The following is a 19199-nucleotide window of genomic DNA, read 5'->3' on the forward strand; positions in this document are numbered from 1 at the left end:
GCTTCTCCAGACAATTAGAAAGAACTGCAACTTATTAATCATTGATGAACCACCAAATTATTTCAAGGGGGGAGGGGGTGCAAGCTAATAGTGGTTAATTCTCATTTTACCCTCTCAAGGCATAGTTGTTCCCGGCTAAAGGCGTGCTAAATTACTTGAATAATTTGATAAATATATTAACTGCCTAATGCCCCTGAAATGCATCTAATTGCAATTGCTATGGCTAGACAAGAAATGAGTCTCTAAAAGGAAGAACTCAATTTCTTACCGTGGTTTAAAAATAAATGCTCTGAAGCGCCTGCTCTAATCTCTTCACTTCTGCTAAGTAATTTTCTCTATCGCATCTTCTTGGGAAGCCGCTGCCGCTGGGACGTGCCTTCACCCGCAGCCGTCCCCGCGTCCCACTGTGGTGTGGACTGGATACACGCAGGGGATGTGAGGAGTGTGGGGACAGATGATCCCATTGAAGCTTTTGCAGGGGAGGTAAATAGTAACAAGGCTGCTTGGAAATTTCCTACAGAAGCAATTTCTCAATGGGAAATCAGTCTGCTAATGACTGTCAATTTTTTTGGTATTATCTGTCACAGAAAATTCTGTTTGTGTTTTGGGACAATACTGAGATTGTTCAGTATTAGTGCTCTCCCTGCATCCCTGTTTGTCTACAAGAGGCTGAGTTTCCTGGGATTTATCTGGGGCCCCCAAGCAATCCTCATACTGGTGGGAAATTGTCGTGAAGAAGGGAGATTGAGTGCACCCCCTCTGTTTACAAGCAGAATAACCAGGGAAAAACACAGACTAATTTTGTAGCTGTTGAGGTGTTCCCGTTTTAGCCACCTTCCCATATCACAGGTGGGAAACTGAGGCAGCGAGGGAATAAACGGCTTTGTATAAGAAAGCTATAAAGGCAGCTATCAAAATGGGCGCATCCAAGACCCTATTTGTCTCAGGCTGGAGGTGCAGGGACCTGAAAGCTTCCCATCAGCTCCACATCCCCCATCTTCAATGGCACCAGCCACTTCAGTCTTGCTACACCTGCTGCTCCTGCGCCTGAGCTGCAACCCCAGTCTTCCCTAGGCTCCCAACAACAACGATGGAGGCAAGAAAGCCCAACGATGCTCCAGCATCTTCATGCCAGACACCCACACCAGCAACCACGTTATTAAGCACCGTTTTGCCTATATCATTCCTACTCAGACCTGCAATCAGCAGGGGTAATTCCACCTCTCTGTGGGTTAATTCCCTTAGTTTTGCAGCCCCTGGCTGGGGCTCGTGGATGAGCAGGGGTCAGCGATGGTTGGCACGGCCGCCCCTTCAGCCCCGGGTGACGCAGGTGTTTCCTCGCAGAGGAACTTGACAGATGCACGGTGCCGTCTTGCTGGCTTTCAACACCCGAGGATGTGCAACAATTATTCTGAGCTAAAATTAGTTGTGGAACACGTGATGTTCCTGGAAGAACAGTTGTGAGAAGGAGGATGCAGAGCACCAAATTTGGATTTCCAGCAGGATTTAGGCAGCTGTGCCTGGCCCCAGCATCTTCAAAGCTAAACACGTGCTCCCAGGTGCTGTGGTGCCCCTGAGGACCCCTGTGTGGCATTTGGAAGCAGTGCCAGGTCCTGCCTGTGGCACCAACGTGCTGCCATCACCTTGAGGGTGTCACTTCACTAGCACCATCCAGCCTCTTCGGCTGACGCAGCTGGCAGGGAGCGGGGAGACACAACTATAGTGAGCATGACTGGGATGTGCAAGATCCCCACAGCAGACAGAGATGGGAAACCTCAGGGGAGAAGGTGATGGAGGATACTGAGCAGCTAGGATGCTTGGGGGGCTGACACTGAGATGGGTTAGGGAGCCTCCTGTGATTCTGTGAGGGTGGGTGGCACACAGCACCTGCAACACAATGCAAAGTGGGTACACCCAGCACCTACAATGCTGTGCAAGGTGAGAACATCCAGCACTCAGGATGCCGTGCAAGAGGGGTGGCGTGCAGCACCTGCAGTGCCTTGCAAGAGGTGCATGTGCAGCGCCGTGCAAGAGGTGTGTGTGCAGCCCCTGCAACTCTGTGCAAGGTGGCAACAGCTTCCCCGGTCCCTACAGCTTCCCCAGTCCCTACTGTCACTCCCCCAAGCCATTCACAGCCTGGGGTTACGGGGTCTGTGGGGCGGTGTGGCCTCTCACAGTTATTCTCTGCCTGACTTGCTCTGCGGCCGCTGCCAGGTTTCCCAACACATCTTGGATGGTGTGTTTGTTTTTTAATGTGCTCTAAGTGGAAGCTCCTTCTCTCCCCTCCATCTTCACTCGCACACAACCCACCCAGACATGAGCACTAGAAACACAAGCCCCAACACAACCCAAGCACTATGTCCCCATCTAGAAGCTAGTAAAAAATGTATTGCCTAAAAATATCTTTCCAAGAGGTGATTTAAAACAGCAAAGTCTCTTGGCAAGAGGAAATGGAGATGAGGAATATCTCAGGGCTGAAGAAGCCCCTGGGACCATGCAGCCCTACAAAAAAGCTCAGATCTCCAATATAAAAACCAGAACTCTGCAGGAGGAGAAATGCTGAGGGGTGTTTGAATACAGCTGCACCTTCTTCCATCGAGCAGACAGCTGCACAGAGCTTGGCTGCGAGGGGCTTTGCACGCTCTGCCCCTCGAAATGCCCATCCACACGTGGCCGTGTCTCGGATCGGGGTTTGCCACACACCCCACCCCACCTTAGGCAGGTTCATGGCTGGAGCCAGACCTCAAACCCCGTCTGGCTCGTTGCTGCTGAGCCAAGGGATGTCCCCAGCCACCTCCACAGCCTCTGTGCCACGGTTAAGTGAGGACTTGTGCATAGGCTGGCTGGTCCAAAAGATCCAAGGATCCTTATCCCCTGGCCTCGGGGAACAGCGCCATGAGTCACCAGCACCAGCCCCTGGAGCAATTAAGCCGAATGAGTAATCTTCAGTTAGAGGGCTGCAAGGGGGAGAAAATAATGATAGACGCCTCCTAATGAGGGTTCAGTGCAGGAAAACTTTTGAATAAAGCCATTCACATATATTAATTACTATGTTAATTATTGCTGTGGGGACTTGGAGCTTTCCACTCCCACTCATAGCAGCCCCTCTCACTCCTGGATAGGTGCAGCCTTCATGGAGCAAATCCTCCCCATGTGCTGGCCCGTTGCAGACCCCTGCCTGACAGCGGCTTCACTTTGGCTTATCATAGAATCATAGAATAACCAGGTTGGAAGAGACACACCGGATCATCGAGTCCAAACTTCTTCCTCCCTGAGCATTTGCTGAGCCCAAGCTTCTTGTCAACAAGCACAAATTTGGACCAACTGAAAAGAAATGCTGAAGACAATGTAGAAAGGAAAAGCCACTGGGCAAATTTAAGATGTCCATTTCCTTGACACCTTTGCATGCACACGTGGCTGATTTGCACACCCAGGTAAGGATCAGTGTGCTGAAAGCCCAAGCATCCAAAAGGAATCGTGAACCTTAAAAGCCATGGTGGTAAATCAGTGACCACCTCCGAGATCAACTGTGTTTGCATTTCACTTTTGGAGCTTTTTATTGAGCTTTTTCTGTGCAACCAGCAAGGACTATGAATTAAAAAAATGGGGCTGTTTTTGTGTGAAAAGAGATCTCTGTAATGACAAGACTGCACAGGGTGGAAGGGTTGAATGTTGAAAGTCTTGTGCTAAAACCTCTGACATCTGTTGTTATGGGGTGGTTTCCCACCCCAAGGGTCCTGGTGAAGACTGGGAACTGCAGGCACAGACTGAGCCTCTGTGCAGGGCTCATTTTGGGGGTTTTGGGTCTCTGCAGGGCTGAGCAGGGCAGGGAGTGGCATGAGTGAAAGCACATCTGCCTGGCACAGAAGCACGCACTGACCATTTTCCCTGTGCTGGAAGGAAGGCGAAAACTCTTTGGCAGTGATCCTGGCGATCCGCGCTTCCTCCTGAGCTTTCTGTGCCGCCGTCACCGCTGCCTCCGCTTTGGCCCTGGAGTGAGAGGTCCTGCAAGGCAACCAGAGAGACAAGGACCATGTTAGGCAGCTTCTGCCTGCAGACCAAGGCAGAAAGAAACTCAAATTGTCCCTGTGAAAACCCTTCGCCCTGACCCACTTCGCCTGTGATGGAGAAGCTGCCACTGGGAGCTGGGACTTGTTGGGGAGCAGGTGATGATACCTTGAGAACACGTTCATGAACTGCTGCTCAGTCTGCAAATCACCCAGGCGATTTGGAAATAAGGGCAGGATGCTTTGTTCCCCCCAGGATGCTTCGCCCTGGAGCAGGGTGACCCCCCAGTTGCTCATCCCTCTGTGCCGCATCCCAGCCCGGCAGGCGGCTGCAACAACCTCTGCGTGCATCTCCCGCGAGCCTCTGGGGCTGAGGGCCTGAATCTAAAGTTGGGGGGGGGCTGTTTAATCAAACCCGTTTGCTTTTGGATGAAAAAGGGAAGATTTCCACCCCTGCCACCACACATTTTGTGTAAAACGCTGGATGTAAATGCAAGAGTGGTTTGTGTCCAGCGTAGGCGCAGGGGCTTTGCCATCGGTGCTGCCTCTAACACTACTTAATGCACCTTCACTGGGGCATTTTTTTTTACTCGGGATGAGCGACTGTCCCCTCTGCTCACTCACTACTGGCGATTCCTGGGACACTTGTGTTTGATGGTATTTCATCCCATCATTCAGGATTTACACCCTCTTATAGAGCCCCTCTGTGATGCTCCTGCGAGCATCAACTCAGCCTTTGGAGGCTGGTTTGCCCCTTCCCTTCAGCTACGGAGGCACTTTAAAAAAAAAAAAAAGCCTGTTCCTACCCATCCTGGAGCAATCGGTGTTATAAATAACTCAGCTGATTTCTTTTCCCTCCAAAATCAGGCCCTCCATCTCCTTTAATCATTTTTTTTTCTGCCACTCGCTGAATTCCCTCTAATTTTTCGACATCTGCTCGGAGAGGAGTGCCATTTCTGACAGGCTTCTATAAATGGAAAATAGGGCTAGTAATGTGCCTGGCGTTGCATCGTGCGGCACAAACCAGGGATACAAAACTGGGTGTGCAAGCATTTGTGTGCCATCACCTCTTTAAGCCCAGGCGAGACATCTGGTCCCTGCTCCCAGAGCCATCCTATCACTTGTTTTTAAGTGGTGACAAGTTGTCTTTGCTCTAATAATTGCTTTAATTTACATAAATCAGCTGCTTTGGAGTAGCCAAGGGAGTGGATACGACCTGCTCTCCTGGAGCTGTTGAAGGTGATGAAGGGGCTGTGGTGATGCTGTTGTAGGTTCCACAGGTTCTCCTTGAGTGGTGCCACCAGAAATTGGTTTAAAATTGATTTTTACCTGCCCTGGGTCCAGTGCTCACTCTGCTCAGCACTCATACAGGGTTGGAGGGGTAGACAAGCGTGTTATAGCCTCATCCTCTGGCATCTAGTGCCTGGACCAAACTCAGCAGGCAGGATTACACGCTGCTTCCCTAAACTCCTCCCAGGAGATGCAACTGGAGGCAGTTATCTCTAACTTCCTGCCAAGGAAGGAGGCTGGAAGGGCTGAAAAGCAGCTTGTGCTACTTCCAAGGGTCCTGGGGGACACACGAAAGCATCTGCAGAACAGGAGGTTACACTCAAAAAGCATATGTGAAGCTGCCACCCCAGCCACACTCCCCTCTCTAACATCCATCACCTTCACCAAAATGGGTCAAAATCATCATCCTTAGGGGATGGATTTCCATCCCTGGAAAACTCACTCCATCAACTTCTGGACTAGCCCACCCCTGTGTACTCTGGGATCTAAAAATTCATCAGCTGGGGCCTTTGGCCCAGAAAGAGTTAAAAATCAATCGCATTAATTAAGCCATCTCCAAATACGAAATATACTCAATACCCACAAAGCGGATATAACGTTGAGCGCTGCGTAGAGGCGCAGGCAGGCTTAATTGTTTGTAATGCTCTCTAAGATGCTTGGAGGAGAGGCGCCGTCGGAGTGAAAAGCAGAATTATGATGATCTATACGTTGCATAATAAAATACATAAGTATTCCCAAATAAATGCAAGTAATCCAGTTAGTCTTCGCATGACTTTGTCACATACTAAATTTAACAGCTGTCTCCGTTATACATGCCTGCTGCTCGTAGCGTGCGCTAAATCTTAATTCCCCAGTTAATTGCTTGAGTTTATTTTCTTGTAAAGCGAGACTTTCTCCACAACAAATAGACAAGGGCTGATCTAATCACTCTTCTGCCGTAAGCACCACCATAAATCTTTCCTGGACAGACACATCATCCTGAAAACCGTGGTCAAAATAAGGCTGGACCTTCCCCATGGATTCATCACAGCTGGAGGCTGAAGATACTCAAAGATGGGAGAAATTAAAGAGATCCTCTTGCATCACTCTTTCACTACCTCCCATGGTGTCTTCCATCCCATAATGATCCCACTAGACAAAAGCTGTTGTTTGCAAGAGCACAGCTCCCCTCTGGTCTTGTCTGAGCTGATTAAAAGTTGCACATCTGCTGGAAGGTGCTCTTTTTGCCAGAAGGTTTCTTCTGCCATCGATGGACACGCAGGGTGGAAGGAGCGACGCGTGCTGGGGAGATGGAACCATCCTGAGCTCTCTGAACATCAGGACATGCAAGCACAGAGGGACTTTTGAGGATGGCTACAATCTCTATATCACATTTTAGTGCTCTTCACCATTCCAGCTCTTGAGATCCAAGGGTCGGGTTTAGTTCGGGGCAGGGAGTCCACACTGGGACTGGCTTGGGATATTTTATTTAATAATGTTTTTCCCAGTTGACTCGCTCTTCCTGGAGAATGACCAGGCAAGTGGTCAAACTGGCAAGAATAGCTGGCAGGAGACAGGGAAAAATTGCAACCAGATCTCCTTAAATCTTTGCAGATCTCTTGTGATTTGGCCAGGACTGACAGAAGAAGGGATAATACCCATGAGTGACTCCTAATGCCAAGTTTATCAGCTCCGGCTAATCTCTAAGAAGCTGGAATAAACTGATTTGAAAGGAAGAACTTGGATTTTTAGGAATGCCAACAGCAAGTCTGGCCTGGCTTTGTGTGTGTGAAGAGCTTCTACTGCAAATCCAGCGCTCGGGGCCAGTTTAGCCAAAAAGGGGTGAACGCTCAGCAAAATCTGTGGCACCTGATGGTCTCAGGGAGAAACAAAAAGCAAAATTTAAACCAGGCAAGGTTTGAGTGATGTTTAGGTTAATAGACTACTTTGGCAGGAGAGCAAGTGGGACAAACTGCTTAAAAATGAGTCTGGAAATCAGAGCAAGTTTACAGACCACATGAAGTGTTTCTGAATGGAGATGGGTCTGTTGAGTTGTCATAAGGAAGATGCCTGTTATTACAGGGGTGGTACCCGGTGCCACAAGAAACCTGTTTTGCTTCTGAATCCTTCATCCAACTTTCTTTGAGCGCAGTGGTAGTGCAAAGGGCGAGCCGGAATCAGATGAGGGACTCACAATCCTTGTTACCTTTTTTCCTTGCATTCCCGTACGACGAACAGGCCCTTCTTTGATAAAAATGGGTAAAAGATTCTTTGAGCAAAAGTACGTCTGGGGCCGAAGGAAGCTGGATGCAGGGGGAAATCTGCATTATTCATAGTTTAGATGTGAAATAGTCATTTCTTTTCTGATGTCCCCATGAACTTATAGCTTGGCCAAGGGATCTCTTGCTCATTGAGATTCAGACTGGACAGGGAAGTACAAAAGTGCCGTTCTACTGCTCATGTTTGTCAGGATACTGCTGCTTGGATGGAGGTCTCCAACCCTCCTCCAATCCCATGCCCAGAGTTGATGGAAACTTCTCCTGAGCTTTCCAAAGAGTCCAGCCCCTCAAAAGGAGCGCATACGAGATTGCCATAAGCCCTACTCTGCTTAGTATGGAGCTGATTTCAAAGGGACTATTAGGGTTTAACCTTATTTACCTTGTTTGTATACCTAAAAATCAACCTTCTTCCAAAGGAACTCAAAGAACCAAGCTGCTGGTAACAACAAAGGGGTTTGCTGTGTTCTCCTCTTTGCTTTGCATTTGCTTAGCTCAGATGGAGGGGCTGGAGTGCCCGACAGACTGGTGTAACCATCCAGAGCTGAGAAACGAAGTAGGAAAGCTGAGAGCAGAAGACAATTATTAAAATGATTATTAAAGCCTTCTTCCATGCACCTTTAAAACCTACTCTTACCATATAAAAGGAGAAAACCTTGTGGTCCATATTGTCATGGAAAACATACAAACTGTCACATGCGGTCTTCCCTGAAGGCTTCATAGAATCATAGAATCACCAGGTTGGAAGAGGCAAGTGGCAAGGATGGAGTTAACCAGCCAGTGAGCTCATCCTGGGACATAATGGACAGCCTCAAGTTTTCCTAAGGGGCCAGGCTGGCTCCATCAGATCCACTTTGTCTCTCAGGTCAATATGTAGTCAAACAGATTTTCAGTTTTATTTTAAATGCATCTTTATCTTCTTATAGGAGGAATGTTTTCTTCCTCCATTACAGAGATTCATGTATTTTTCAAATGGCACAATTCAACCAAAACATACCCAAGCTAGAATACTTCAGGAAAAATTCAGAGAGAGCATCTGCAGGGCATTTAAGACTCAGTGCTTTGCTCTCCTCTCCAACTCCGTTTCAGGTGGTTTTGCACTTCTGCAGTGGGGCTTGCACAGGAAAGCGCTGGGACAAGAACTTTGTTGAGACACAACTTTGTTGAGATGCACTTCATCCTGGGAAGGGCTGGCCAGACAGGCAAGGATAAAGAGTTTTCAGTCCAACCACTCCATGTGCAAAACCCAAGCTTACATGAGTGCGAGTTCCTCAACGGGGTTGATTCACCAGAGGTTACTTTACGCTCCCATTGGCACAGCAGAGAGCAGGATCCAGCCCTAATTGCATTGAGCTGAGACACACCAAGAAAGATAAAGCAGAAATCTCCAGGTGATCGATGCTGGTAACTGAATCCCAGAGCTGAAGGGAGAGGGTGAGAGCTGATGCAACCCTCTCCCAAGGCTATCCCATCTCTCCATGCCCCACAGCAAAGGAGAGGCGTTTCCAGCTCCCAACACCACCAGAGCAGGGTTGGTAGCTGTAACCAGCACCCGGGAAGGATGGAGAGGTGGAAAGAGGCTCTGCCTGCTTGGGGCAGTATCTCAAACCCTGCCTGCAAGGAGGGGAGGCTTGGCTGGTCTTCGTGCTCTCCTAGATGGGACAAATTGGGACTGAATTATTAATAGCCACTGCAGACTGTCTGGCTTCTACCTCTGCAGGAACATCTCTGATTTAGCTGGGTAGAGCTGCAGCCCCCATCTTGCCTCCCTTTGCCTCTGACACAGGCTTCGGCTCAGCAGCCTTCATCAGTCACAGCATCCTGCACCCGGCACCCCTCTAGCCCCAAAGGACCAGCAGAATAACCTGATTGCTGGGGCTGAGGTAGGCACGACCCAGGGCGAGCCTCTGTCTAGACATTTCCTCAGGGAGTGGGGAGATGGCAGCAATTAACAACCTGTTTGTTATTTTCCCTATCTGGCATTTATTGCCCCAATAAAACCCACTCTTAATTCCAGCTTGACTCTTTTCACAGCTCTCCTGCCTTGGTTGTTATCGCACTAGGCTTGCCTTGAGTGATTTGTGAAGGCAGTAATACAGTGCCGGTACTCAGGGGGTGGAATATTAGACACACCAACTAGCTATCTGTGCATAAATTCCCGTTTACCTGCTTATTGCAAGCATATTTGCCCTGCCTGCTTCCTCTGTCTGCTTTTTTCCTCCACCCCCCATCACTGGAATTCTTAATTAAGAGAAAAAAACCCACTAATGTGACCTCTGACATGACGTAATGCAGCCAAAACCGTCTGCTCTGGCTCTTTGCAGCCAGACAGAAAGCAGGTGTCGTGCATAGCAAAGAGAAAGCCTGGCTTCCCTGTACCTGCTGCCAGACCTTCTGGCTCTTGGTGGTGATTTGGGGATGAGAGGATGGGCCACCCTTGCCTGAGCTCTGTGCACCAGCAGGAGCAATGAGCAGAGGGGCAGGACACCTCCCATCACTGAGACAGCAGGAAGTAGGATTAGGGATGACTGGGATGGCATGGGACAGATGGGATGCCTTTTGCAGGCTCTGAAACAGCTGCTTTCAAAGTCACATTTCAATAGAAAAGTTCTGAATTAAACAAAAAAATAGTCAAACTCTTTAATCTTGAAAAAAAAAAAATAAATACCTTGATGTGTGTGTTTGTCGTTGACCAAGAAAGCAAAATACAGAGAAGCATGGAAAATGTTTGGTCAAAAGCCCAAATCTGAGTTTCCCTGTGGTTTTACACTTGGGAATGTAACCTGATGGGGGAAACTGCTCCCAGGCCAGCTGGGAGACCTCCTGGAGAGCAGAAGCCCACATCCTGGCTGGGGCACAGCATGCGCAACGTCTCTGAAGTTCATCGAAACAGGATAGAGCCAGTTCCCATGTAGCTTGTTTTTCCAGGCACCTGTGCCAGACCCTTCTTGACTTCACTTTTTGAGTTTATAAATGGAGAGTGAATTCACCAAGGTGCCATTTGCCATTTTGCACTGAAATACCATTTTTAAAAATTTGAGTAAGGGAAGAAACTGTGTCCTTCTGTGTCCCAAGCGGTGTCCTTCTGCTCTGTGCCTTGCATTTAAGTAGACAAAATGAGTTTTATTGGTGAACTGAATTCACCACATGTAATGGTGCAAAGTCACGGTGACTTGGGGGACACAGATGGGACACAATCAAATGTTATGTCCTCAGAATTTTGGGAGTAACGTGGTCCAAACCATAGCCCACAACAGGCAGCGAGCTGCTGCTCCCATCCCCACACATCACTTGGGAGCCTGAGCTGAGTCCTTCCCAGCAGAGAAGGATGAGAACGGCTGAAGGGCTGCAATGCTACAATCCTCTCCAGCTCGCCTTATTGCCATCATCCCAAATCGGTCATGGGGCTGCTCAGATTTGTTTATTTTATCCCTGCTGTTGCTAAGCAAAAACTGCCAGCCCTAGCATAAGAAAATCAAATTCCACTGACTTCAAAGGGCTGGGCCAGGTGGAGCTGGTACCCAAAGGCTCATCTGCCACCGTTAGCGAGGGTGCTGCCAGCATCTCTCTCTGGCCAAGGGAAACACAGAATAAGCAGAGCCAGGAAGACCTGGTCTTCCTTCCTTTTAATTTTTTGCCTCCTTCCCCCAACAAGGGCAAAACTGATGGGTCTTTTGCACCAGTGACAATGTGCAAGCTGCCCTAAAACATTATTTACAGCTCACAAGATAATTAACATCTGGAGAGGGACTCTCATCTCCTGCCATCTGTCACTTGTAATGAAACTACGGAGGATGCAGGTGAGCGATGTGGCCAGGCAGTATCTGCCTGTCCCAGTGCTTTGGTGCCTGCCAGCCTAGACCCACATGCAGGAGTTGGGCTTTGCCTTGGAAAAAGGGCAGCTTTGATTCCACTGTTCCACTCCTGTCCCAGCCTGACCGACCAAAGGAGACGGGTTTGGCCTCACTCCAGACCTGGTACTTGGCTGGCTCAAACGCAGCGGAGATGGGCAGCAGCGGGAGCTGCCCGCAGGGCGCAGCTGGGCTCCTGTCAGCTCACTCTCCCAAATAAGACACAGAGGCAGCAAGAGCAAACTCCAGCTCCAGGGATGGAATTTCTCCTTTTCTTAGAAATTGGGGAATGCATGGGATAATTGCAGTGATGCTGGAAGCACCGTTAACTACCAGAAAGCGATGGGTGCTGATGTAAAACCTGCAGGAACCTGCTCAGAGCAGGGTTTGGGAAAAGCTGGCTTCAAGGAAGGGAAAGGAGTGAGGAGGGGGAATGCTGCCTGCTTTCCAGCTCTTGTAGTATGGATGGGGCAGATTCCCATGATTTTACTGGATAATTGTCATGTTCATAAAGGAAATGGGAAACATTGATGTCCCCTTCTTCATCTCCTGTCCTTGCAGAGTGCCAGCAGACAGCTCTCCGCACACACATCCCACAGGCACAACCACACCACAAATGCTCCTCTTAACCCTGTGCAAAAATAGCGCATTACAAATGAGCCTGCCACTTTCAGGCAGGAGGCAGAACAGGTTGGAAGAAATCACTAACAACCCTCAGAAAAAGAAAAAAAAAAAAAAAAAGAAGAAAAAACCCAAGAAAAAGTAAGTGAAGGCATAAAATCTCCAAGGAACCTGGGCAGTGCTGGATCATCTGCACACTGCAGATGATACTGTCTGTATTAAATGCTAAAACACAACGGCAGAAAAGCCCTACATCAATGCCGCATTCGGGTGGAGATTTTTAAACGCATGACAGGCCAAGTTATAGCTCCCCAAGCAGCCATAACTCAGCCTGCCTGGACATGTGTAGTGTTGAGTTTGGCTGTACATGCTGCTGACTGTAATGACTTCAGGCTGGATCCTGCATTCCGGTTGCATCGTCCTGTCTCCAGGCAAGCCTGGCTCCAAAGGCAGCACCAACAAAACCCCTGCAAGCCCGTCTCTGCTCGTTAGGCTGGGGAAATGCCAGGGTTTCGATGTGAGGCTTGACCATCATGGGTCTGGATTGGCAGCTTGATGTAACTACCCATCATAGAATCATAGAATAACCAGGTTGGAAGAGACCCACCGGATCATTGAGTCCAACCATTCCCATGAAACACTAAACCATGTCCCTCAGCACCTCGTCCACCCGTGCCTTAAACCCCTCCAGGGAAGGTGCCTCAACCACCTCCCTGGGCTCATCTCCAGGCTCCCATCTGATCCACGTACAAAGCACCACTCAGTAAATTAACACTAGCATCCTTCAAACAGGACTCGCGCACTGCCAGGATGTTACTACAGCACCAGCTCCTCCAGCACTGGGCGGGATGTAGAAACTGGAGGGACACAGTTGAAAATAAGGAGCAGACCATCTTGGTCAGGCCTGCATCTTCCTGGTTTCATCGAGGAGAGGAGGATAGAGATGTGGTCACGACATGATCACCCCCAGTCCAGCCACGAATTAGGAGCAACCTTTGCAGGATGGATGAAGGCTGTTAGAAAAAGCCTGGCTTGGTGTGCCTGGAGAAGAGGAGGATGAGGGGAGACCTCATTGCTCTCTACAACTACCTGAAAGGAGGTTGTGGAGAGGAGGGAGCTGGGCTCTTCTCCCAAGTGACAGGGGACAGGACGAGAGGGAATGGCCTCAAGCTCCGCCAGGGGAGGTTCATGCTGGACATTAGGAAAAAAATTTTCATGGAAAGGGTCATTGGGCACTGGCAGAGGCTGCCCAGGGAGGTGGTTGAATCACCTTCCCTGGAGGTGTTTAAGGGATGGGTGGATGAGGTGCTGAGGGACATGGTTTAGTAATTGATGGGAATGGTTGGACTCGATGATCCGGTAGGTCTTTTCCAACCTGGTGATTCTATGATTCTATGACCTGCAGGATATCTGGTGCATCCTCCTGCCACAACCTGTCCCAGGCTGCGGATCGAAAGGTGGAGGATTTGGTGGACCATCAGCATCTCCCCTTGGCCTCCATTACCAGAAGGCTCCCCAAAACAGCACATTCCTCCCCATTTTTCACATTCGTCTCCTTGGTTGGCTGATGCCACACATGAAATGAAGAGTGGGGTGTAAACCTAAATGCCAAAGGTGCAAAATGCAGCACAGAGAAAGAAACTTAATCCAGCTATGAGCAAAGAGAGCCGAGAGAGCCTCTCGTCTATCTCCAGAAAAGCCTTCAAATCCCTTCAAGACGCAACTAGCACAGCCTGACCCTTTGGGAGTCATTAGGGGCTCTTCCCTAGAGCCAAGGGAAAAGTGCTCAGAAGAAGAGAATTTGGCGGGTTTAAGCAAAAAACTCCAGGTGAGGAAGGTAATGACAAGCAAGCAAAGCAGATCTACCCATTTAATTTCAGTTTCATTTTGATGCCTAAAAATGAAGGAGTTAAACCAAATTTGAAGTAAAACACAACCGAACTACAAGACAAAGTCTGTTTTCCTTTTCTGACCCTTCGCCCACTCAAGTTTTTGCCTGAAAAACTGGCAGTTTCACAAGCTTTGGTCACCTCAAGCAAAACAGACATTTGGCAAAGAAACTTTCCAGTCAATTTTTGTTTCTGCTGTTGGAGCCACAAAAGCCTGAAAGAGGCAGCACAACACGGAGCTGGTGGTTATCCTTTCCTGTGGTGATGGGCTGATGGACAAGGACAGACCATGACGTACCTCTGGCCATGCACCATTTTACCCATCTCAGTTCAGAGCAAACTGCAAAAAAACCCACTCATCCAGCATCAACGATGAACTCATTTAACTGAACTTAATATTTTAGTTCCTGCACAGTCTGGACTCAGGCCAAGACATGGAGCTGAAATGGCCTCAGGAGCACTGACAGATGCTCTCCAGCTGTCGGAGGAGAGGTAGTTGATATCCAGCCTTGCCCGCCAGGACTTTTCTGCCACCTCCAGCCCTGCAGGGTAGGAGACAGGACTTTCTTCTTAGACAGAGGTCTAAGAGATGGGTTAAGAAGGTCTGGTCCTCCAAGTGATGGAAAAATGCATTTCTACCACCGGGGCCCTAAGGGATACTGGGAATGCAAATACATCCGTGTCTTGCTCCACACAGCTGGGAAGAGGCGAATTCCCTGCTTGGAGCGAGACACTGGTGACGGGCACAGCTCCATGCATCTCTTGCCACATTCAGCCTCACTGGGATAGACCTGGTGATAACGGGGAAGCTTCTCCCTGCTGAAAGGTACAGCTGGCCCCAAAGCAGCCAATTGGAGACAGCTACATGCAGGGCACAACAGCATCATCTCCACCCCCCAGCACCACATGCATCTCCCATGTCTGCACACCAGCAGCCCCCAGGAATGATGAGAAAATGCAAACTGACAGCAAAAACACTCCCCAGGGAAAGTCTGCCACAGACAGCACCCCCTTAACCCTGTGGCTTAACAGCGTTCTGGAAGGTGCCCAAGGTGGTGAGTGGGGATGAGGACCTTGCCTGGCCCTGCCCCAAACCCCGGGTACCACCACCCCCTGGTGTGGCCAAGCCCTGCGCAGAGTTTTGTCGGGCATCAACTTGCACAGAAATCTTAGCTGGAAACAGTACTCACCAAATCATCCCCACTAAAAGCAACATCAGATGCTAAAACGCTGCAGAAATATGTTCAGTGCCAGGCTGCTGTCACCAGAACCTGCAGCTCCGGTCCCCATGGGGAGGGGTGGAGGGGACAGGAGTATTTGGTGAAATTTCTCGTTGTTTTGAGCACTCTAGCGTTCACCACCTGGTCCCCCGCCTCCTCCGCAGCCCCAGTGGGTGCAGGCAGGAGGGAGAGGGGCTGGGGGAGCCTCCGGGGCTGTGCTCAGCCCTGGGCAGCAGGGCAAGGGTGGGCAGAGCCCTCTGCAGTGCAAGGGCCGGACGCAGCCCTGAGACTCTGTGTGTGTGTGGAAATACATCATCCCGTTGCCACAGCAACAAGCAGCTCCTGCCTACCTCAAACTTCAGAGCCCACCAAGAAGGAGCTGCTTTCCTCATCCCTGCTGCCTGCCTGGGTTCCTCCTCCCTGTTGCCTCAGGTGTTTTGAGAGACTAGAAGCCCCCAAAACAGCCTGCACCACCAAATATCCCCCTTCTCATCAGGCATCTCAAGCTGGGGGCCACACATGAGCTGCTGGGTCTGCAGGGAGGTTTGCCTGCACCCGGCTTTGATCCTCGGCTGGTGGGTGCTGCTCATCCCAGTGCACCCGGAGCATCCCATGGGATCCTCCAGGTGGGATGCTGCCTTTGAGGACCCACCTGGGCAGCAGGTGCCATCTCTGGTCCGCAAACACCGGCAGACAGCCCTGGGTTTGCAGGTCTGCACTGCCTTCAAGGCAAAACCCGTGAAAATTTCCACTTAAGCAGCCAGCAGCACAACAGGGGAAGGGACTCAGAGCCCGGCCCTGCCAGGAGAGAATCTGGTCTTTTAATTATTTATGCTTCACCTCCGTGCTATGGTGATGAGAGACAGATCAGACAGAGAGACGCAGCCAGATAACGGAGAGAAGGCTGCAGGCTCTTTCCCCAGAGAGGCCACTTATCCGATGCGGGTGAGCCGAGGGCTACCAACTCCTGCCTGGATCCTGCCCCACAACTCTCCCACCGGAAAAGCACCTTCTTTCCAGCACCCCTGGCTCTGCAACCACTTTCTCGGAGGGTCTTTCCCATGCAGGGCTGAAAGGTGGGGGAAGAGCTGCCACTTGTGATGGGTCTCGGGACTGGTCATGGTGGTCAGCCAGCGTGTGGCTGTGAGACAGCCACCGTGACCACAGTGTCCAGCTTTGAGTCTGCAAGCCTATTTCTTTCCGTAAGAGAGTCTGACTCTGAAAAACTGCTGCTCAGGGTTCAGGGTGGCACCATGGAGGCTCACAAGGATGCTGTATGTACTGACCTGACCTCGCTCAGGTTCACCATCTCCAGCAGGTTTTGCTTCGACGATGAACAGCAAACATCCTTTAATTGAACAGAATGAATTCAGCGAAGCAATTACAGCCTGGGCTCGTGCTCCCTTCTGCCATCAAGGTCCATGAACAGGAGACAGTACAGAGCCCACATGGCTCCCATTAGCATGCACCCAGACTGTCTCCTGTGGGCTGCAAAGGATGCTGAACTGGGAAAACCAATAATCTCGCCCTGCCACGTCCCTGGAGGGTGACACATAGGGATGGGATTGGGTGGATTCGGGCCATGGTTGCAGTGAGGCTCTGCGGTCCTGAGCAGGCAGCAAATCATCATTGAAAAGGGGCAGCTGAGGTGGGATAACATTGAAAAGAAGATCTTGCCGGAGAGCAGGCTGAGCATGGCCACATTGCCACTGTGACAGGATTTTAGGGTGCTCAGCACCCTGAAGAATTGGGACCTTTCTTAGTCACAACTTTAAAGGGATAATCGGTTGGATCCATGGGTTAAATCCTCCTGGGATTTTCAGGGGGGAAATTTGCTTAGCAGGGTCTATGGTCAAATCCTTTAATTTCCTGGATTAGGAAGCCAGGACAGCTTGTCATTTGTCCTGCGTGAAGGAGGTGACAGAAACCTCATTGCTCAAGGCTCTTCAAAGTGACTGCAAGAGCACCGAGGGGCTGTGAGCCCCCAGCCTGGCCGCTGTGCTCCCGCCATGGTGGTGCCAGTCCTCCCAGCAACCCAATGTGCAGGGAAGTGATGCTTATGTGTATCAGCAAGGAAAACACTCACTATTTTTGCTCAAGTCTGCGTTTCCATCTCAGTTGTGCTCCTGATGTTGCTTTCACCAATCTCTGGGAGGAAGGGGCTTTGAGAGGGAGACAGGAGCATGAGGGTGTTGAGGCAGTTGCTGCAGGGAAGCGGGTAGGTGGGCATCTGGGGCAGGAACAACTCAGCCAGAGGAAAACATGCCAGGAAACCCAAAATGGGGCAGGAAGAGGAAAAAAGTGTGCAGGCCTCTTTCACGAGATGAGAAGGCAGCGTAGCTGTAGTGTAGGGACCTCAAACCTTCCCCTTGGTTCTCCTCTGCCATGGATGCTCCAGGGTGCAGCATGGGAACAGGCAGGGACACAGCACAGCAGCTCCCACTGATACAGCCGCGGAGTTTAGGGTGATGGGACATGGTGGCAGAAGGCTGGGATGCTACAGCCAGCATCCCCCACATCTATAGCCCTTGGGCCTGGCTGTGGGTTTGTGTGTGCCCACGGGTCACCCAGCACCCTGTGGAGGGTGAGGATGAGGATGGAGGAGGCGATGGGGCTGCGAGCCAGCCCGCCCGCCAGGCAGCTGCACAGGCTGGGGGAGGATCTCTCCCTTCCCTCCCAAAGATTGCTGAGAAAAGCAACGCAGCAGTTTCTGCTCATTGAATAGGAAAAGCAGCAGAAAGGAAATTCAGAAGAGCTTTTTTGTTGTTGTTTGTTTTTTTCTTCCCCCCCACCCCCCCCGATGAAGGGCTCCCTCTACCCGAAAGGTAGAGGGTAACAGCACCACACCGCCCTCCTGCTGGCATCGGCATGAAGAGGCTTCACCATCCTCTTTTTGCCTCATTCCCTCTTCCCTGTGCTGTGCAGGCAGTCAGGGCAGGCAGAAGCTTATCATGTTAGCGGGGATCTGACACGGCTCAGGGGGCTGAAATCATCCCGCACCATCTCTCAAGAGGGGGACCAGCCCAGTAGAGCAGCAGCACTGGCTGCTCAGCCCATGCACTAAGCCGGTAAAAGGCTTGGATTAGAAGCCACGCAGATGATCCGAGCTGCAATGGGCTTCTGTGTGATGCTGGAGAGGAAGAGGAGGAGGCAGCCTCCCCTTCAGCCTCCCACACTGTCGCCCGCCGCTCACCCAGCTCTGTGGGGCAGCCCCTTTGTGTGCAAGCAGCAGCTGCCAGGAGTGAATCACCCTCCCAACCTTCCTGCCTCGCTGCTGGCCGGTGCCATCCCTGCCCATTTCCATCTGGTCCTGCTGTAAAAGCAAATGCAGAGCCGGTACCAGCACATCATTTTCCAGCACGCTGCACTTCTGCCTGGCATGGCTCTCCTATCCCAGCTCCGCCACGAGACGCTTCCTCCCTCCGATATTCCCTTTTCCTGACTGACTCTACAGCAGAACCAGCCCCTTGAGCTGCACTTTGCCGTATCCACTGGGACTGCATGGATTTTGGAGATCTTCCCCGACAAGCACGGGAAGAGAGCAGAGCTGGCTGGGATTATGGCAAATCCAACAGGCTGAGAAACTCCACAATGCCTTTTGTTATTTAATCATGACTGAGCAATGTTGGAAGTGATTAAACAAAAGCATGTCGAGCACCTGGGCCAGAAAGCTGGGGTGTTTTAGCCCCTCACCACAAGAAGGATGTTGAGGCTCTGGAGCGAGTCCAGAGAAGAGCAATGAAGCTGGTGAGGGGGCTGGAGAACAGGCCTTATGAGGAACGGCTGAGAGAGCTGGGGGTGTTTAGCCTGGAGAAGAGGAGGCTGAGGGGAGACCTCATTGCTCCCTACAACTACCTAAAAGGAGCTTGTGGAGAGGAGGGAGCTGGGCTCTTCTCCCAAGTGACGGGGGACAGGACGAGAGGGAATGGCCTCAAGCTCCACCAGGGGAGGTTCAGGCTGGACATTAAGAAAAAATTTTTCATGGAAAGTGTCATTGGGCACTGGAACAGGCTACCCAGGGAGGGGGTTGATTCACCTTCCCTGGAGGTGTTTAAGGCACGGGTGG

The 19199-nt window shown here is 50.6% G+C and overlaps 1 protein-coding gene across 1 annotated transcript in view; it reads right to left on the reverse strand.

The window, feature by feature from the left end:
• Positions 1 to 19199, reverse strand: part of JPH3 (junctophilin 3) — a 56702-nt gene that overhangs the window by 13947 nt on the left and 23556 nt on the right. The window contains exon 3 of the mRNA XM_069868671.1: positions 3881 to 4005. Coding sequence (XP_069724772.1) covers positions 3881 to 4005 — 125 coding nt within the window. The remainder of the gene's footprint in view (positions 1 to 3880; positions 4006 to 19199) is intronic.

This window comes from Phaenicophaeus curvirostris, chromosome 14 (assembly GCF_032191515.1).
Source record: "Phaenicophaeus curvirostris isolate KB17595 chromosome 14, BPBGC_Pcur_1.0, whole genome shotgun sequence".
Taxonomy (NCBI): domain Eukaryota; kingdom Metazoa; phylum Chordata; class Aves; order Cuculiformes; family Cuculidae; genus Phaenicophaeus; species Phaenicophaeus curvirostris.